The sequence below is a fragment of the Solanum stenotomum genome, chromosome 1, assembly GCF_019186545.1.
Source record: "Solanum stenotomum isolate F172 chromosome 1, ASM1918654v1, whole genome shotgun sequence".
NCBI lineage: Eukaryota > Viridiplantae > Streptophyta > Magnoliopsida > Solanales > Solanaceae > Solanum > Solanum stenotomum.
The window spans coordinates 1,957,406-1,962,326 of record NC_064282.1 but is presented as its reverse complement, the minus strand read 5'-3'; the positions used below and the strand labels follow the sequence as shown (position 1 = coordinate 1,962,326).

At 35.4% G+C, this 4,921-nt stretch overlaps 1 protein-coding gene across 1 annotated transcript; it reads right to left on the bottom strand.

The window, feature by feature from the left end:
- Positions 1 to 4,458, bottom strand: LOC125846231 (purple acid phosphatase 2-like). Its single transcript, XM_049525602.1, has 8 exons — positions 4,121 to 4,458; positions 2,980 to 3,180; positions 2,744 to 2,855; positions 2,100 to 2,329; positions 1,346 to 1,484; positions 758 to 978; positions 547 to 668; positions 1 to 453 (listed from the first exon to the last, which is right to left on the bottom strand). The coding sequence occupies exons 1-8, from the start codon at positions 4,367 to 4,369 to the stop codon at positions 255 to 257; spliced, it is 1,473 nt and encodes a 490-aa protein (XP_049381559.1). The 5' UTR covers positions 4,370 to 4,458; the 3' UTR covers positions 1 to 254.
- Between the last annotated feature and the right edge of the window lie 463 nt (positions 4,459 to 4,921).

Sequence of the window (4,921 nt, the reverse complement as noted above, 5' to 3'; positions counted from 1 at the left end):
TTAAGGAAAATGACTAATGATTAGAATTATAATTTGGATAAATGAGTAATATGAACAAATGTATGTCCTTCGATTTTCTTTTACGACGTTTTTTTCGTTTTCCACACAATGACTCTTCTGCCATGTCCCAAATGGACGTTTAACAAATTATGAGGCAGCAAGAGCTTGAAATAATGAAACATTTATTCATCAACAAGTACACAATGTTACTGAGGAAAAGGAAAGAAAAGATAGATGAAATTTCGTGTATATCATCATGATTTGGCTGCTGTGGACTCATCGACTGGATGCCAAACTCGGTTGTTAACCCATATTTTATCAGCTTCCACAGCATATCCATCTTGATTACGATGCCAACTATAATAAGCATGAGTTCTATTCTTGATGGCAAGAGTGGCATGTCCAAAACTGGCCTCACGGAATGCAGAGTAAGCTGGTTGTGGCTCTGTCATGCTGAAATTAGTGTACAAGATATCTGATTAGTTGTCTCACAGAAACGCCAACCACAACAGATAAAACAACTTTCTAGACCTAGATTAATCTTACTTGGTGGCTAGGCCTTCAAGATTTCCTCCATCACCGATTGTTACATAAATTGGAGCAGACTGATCTTTAATAGGACTGCATTCTCCATTGACAACGTTGTAGGCCACATTAGAAATCCGTTCCTGAAACATAATAAAAGCTTACATCTTCTATAACAGATGAAACTAAGATTCTCACTTAAGCTACAGAGAACTGGATGAGTTGTACATACCGTTCGTTCATAAGCATGAACATGACCTGCAAAAACCATATCCACTTTGTACTGTACAAACCATGGTTCATACATTACTCTCATGGTTTCCCCTTCCATATAGTGATAGTTGTAGCTGTTATACCATGGTGAATGTACTAGAACAATCAGCCACGGAGTCTCAGTCCTGTTAACTTTTGGTAGCTCTTCCTCAAGCCACTTGTATTGAGGAGTGTATTTGCCTATTAAATGGAGGAAAGAAAAGCAACTTATAAGAAAACAGACAAATCCATGGTCCTGAATTTTCGAAATAGATGCCTCTCCTGAATAACCTATACTAGAGACCACGAAAATGCACTCACAGACTTTTTTGGGAGCAAGGTGAATGTGAACAAAAGATAGACATTGACTGCGGACTGAAATTTTTGGTATTACTACATAAAGACTTCTAAATTCTTCAAGAACTGGAAAAGTAACAGACTGTAGATGATATTTTCTGGCTGAGTACTTCTAAGTTCTATGTCCACACTAAAGAAGAGGAAAAGGGAAAGCATAAACCAGTTCATAACTCAATGCTAAGTATCATTCACAAGAATACCGTATCCTTACCATATGCTGAATATGAGGATAAAACTATGATATACGCTGAAGCTCGCTTGATTGAATACCAAAGTGGAGATGTGCTGTCTGATGCTCTGAATGGGATATGATACCGATGAGTGTAGGGCTTGAATGGTTTTGTTTCCCCCTGCAGGCAGTATAAGAATGTATTCATCAAAATTCCATGCAAAACCATCTAAAATCTAGGACATTATTATTAAAGGAATGGAAAAGCACAAGCAAATTGTCTTTTTTGCTGTGGAGTTCAATCAATAAACTCTATAACCACATTGGTTCTCTCTAAAGCATACATGCTTGCTCATTATTAGTCTCTCTAAATATAGTCATTTTTATCGTGCAATATGAATCTCATGCCACTTCCTTTGCAAAGCAGAGGAAATGTTTATCTATTTTTTTGTTGGAACAGAGAGAGATACCAGCTTCAATAAACTCACCGCACTCAAACTAGAAATAGAGAGCAGAATCTCTGGTTAAGATATACTGATATTGTGACGAATGTAGAATTCATGCAAGTAAGTATGCTTTCTGTTCGTACATTGAAGCAAAAGGGTTTTAACACAGCTTCTTCTCAATTGGCTGAAGGTCAAGAAATGCATTAATAAAGCTCTGTAGGAGCTAATATTAGCAGTTTCGTCATCAGTATATATCTCTATATCTAGCTCAAAAAATTAGGTTAAAGCATCTATGAAATACACAAGAAATAAGTTTTAAGCAAAAAGGGAAATAGTATGGAATCACTTACAATTTCAGGAGCAAAATCTAACTCATGATTTCCTGCTGTCCAAATCCAAGGTTGATAAGCAGTACTTCTCTCTACAAACCTTCCCCATGTGTCCCACCTTACATTATCATGATTAGGGTAGTTATCAGCATAAGATAGGTCGCCTACGAACAACACTGCTTGCCCCTTAATTGGATTTAATTCATAATGTGTGAGTGTCTTGTTTGAATCAAAACTCTGACCAAGATCCCCTGCAATGAAATGCAGGTTGGCTGAGAAATGCCACACAAACGCTAACACAAGCATAAATGTTTTTTAGCTATCATTTCTCCTTCTCCTTTGGAAGTATGCAAAGAGGTTCTCACTGAACCATGTTCAACATATGCACCGAAGGAGAAGCATGTTGTATGTATAACGTACATGTAACGAAGTTTCTGCGTCATGCAGATAATGCTGTTTCACACAATAAACTAGAAAATTTGTCATCTCTCAATCCTAGATTCAGGGTCTAAATCATATTCACATCAACATGATTGTACAATATATCTTTATTTTGGTACGGTATGAGAAAGCACAATATCAATGAAACTTCAGAAGCAGTGTGTAAAATAACCAAAGCAAGCTCCACGAAGTACCAACAGCAATAATTTGGTTGAAATTGTTACCTATAAGACCAAAAGTATAGGGTACATCAGGGCCGACTTCTGGAGGAGTTGTGAACCAGAAGGTTCGTGACACCCGTCCAATCCCAATCTTATAGTAGTATTTGGTATCAAACTGCAAAGGCGTATTAAATCCATTGTAAGTTTGAGCATCATTATTGAGGGTAAAAGTAGTTTAGAAATGCTCAAGAAACCAAAATTATCCAACCAAAAAAGCGAATGAAAGAAAGAATATTCACCTTCAAATTTTTGATATTGCAGTGGTGGATGTAACCAGAAGTATAGTTATAATATGTGTAGGTAGTAACTTTTCCGCTGGCCTTATACTTTTGCTTGCTTTTCTCACTCCAGTATACTACTGTACTTGAACCAGGTTCATCCATAGTCACCCATGAAACAATAACAGCCTTTCCCACATGATCTCCTTGTGTTATGTGAGCCTTATAAAGACACCCCAAACAGAATCAATTGGCAAATAAACCAAATGCCATGAATGATACAAGCATAAACAAAATTTGTTACATCTGATAAAAACTTTAAACACTATCCCATTTGTCCAATTGGTTTTAACTGAACCCAGAATTTCCCACACTGATTCAACTTAGTGCGGGGCACCGTGTTTGTCACAGTAATAGCCTTATTCATGTAGTTTCTTGCTTTTGTTATCTGTTACAATTTGTTATTTACTATGTTAGGTGATCGCACTATTTTGTTGATGTTATGTTCTTGCCTGCCATCTTTCCTTTTTTAATACTAATTTGTTTTGCTTCACTTGAGACGAGGGTTTCTTGGAAAGAGTCTCTATGCCTCCTCGAGATAAAGGTAAGATTTTCATATACTCTACCCTCTCTAGAACAACGGATATGTTGTTCATTTGACAGTAAAATTTTTGACAAATATTAAAACAAGAGGTTCTTCAATAATGGCTTGGTGGAAAGTCACAAAGAAGGCACCAGATAAGAATCTAACATAAACAATGCCTTCAGCCGTACAACGCACACAGTGGCCGGCCTGCAAAGGTGATCACTCGTAGGAGGAGAGGTAGCCTACGCCCATACCTTCCCACCTGCCTCCTTGGACTTAGCTCTGAAAATGAATTTTTCTAAACCGATAATTTCAATTTCAAGAGTAGTATGAGTTCAGTGGATCCCAAAAATATCTACTTCTCTACTAGTATACCCCAAAACCCATTAAAAAATCAAAGTAAAGTGCCATTAAACAAAAACGGAAAAAAAAAAAAAGGTGAAAAGTGCATCAAATATATCTCATAAAAAATTCAACAACTCACAGCAAGGTCAATGATGCATCAAAAGTGTTTGTTAAAAGCTCTAAATGAAAAAATACAAACTAGAAAACAGAAAAAGGAGAATATGAAGATACCTGTTGAGGCGCATTATGTCCAGGAGGAACACTGAAAACATCACTATCCAGAGGCATATCAATTGTTTTCTCAACTTTTCTAACAAAACTACTGGTGACTCCACCATTGCATAAAACTGACTCACTCACAATCAAACCCAAAACAACAAGAATACAATACCCAAAAGAAGTCATTCTTGACAAACTCAACTCAACTTTCACATTACTCAAGAGTAGAAGCTCCTTTATATATGAATCGAGGAAGTACATAGATACCTGTATTCCCAGTATATACGTCTAGAATTGCGGGGAATATGCTAACCTTATACGATGATAAGTACTCAGTCCCAACTTAATTTAAATATTTTCCATCGAATTAATTGGTTAACTATGGTCTATGACCTACATTAAAGATAGAATTTTGAACAATTTTTCATAATTTATCATTTTAATTTTAATTTATTTGTCTTGCATTTTTTTTTTCCAGTTCTTTCCAATTTTTATTCTTTCATATTAACTCTTTAATTTTTACTTTACATACAAAATTAAAAGACATTTTAATATATTTTACAAGGTTCAAAACTTTTGTATATTCTCTTTAACTCAATATCAAGTCAATCTAAATCAAGAGGAGTTATACATGCTACTATGATAAACTTGGTGAGGAAATATCTCGGGGACTCTATGAAGATCGAATATTGTGTTTGATATAATTTTTCTTAATTTTAATAATTAGTTAAATTAACTCTTGGACAAAATAAACACAACAACTAATTTGATAAAGAATATCGAAATATACTCCCTCTATTTTATATTATCTAA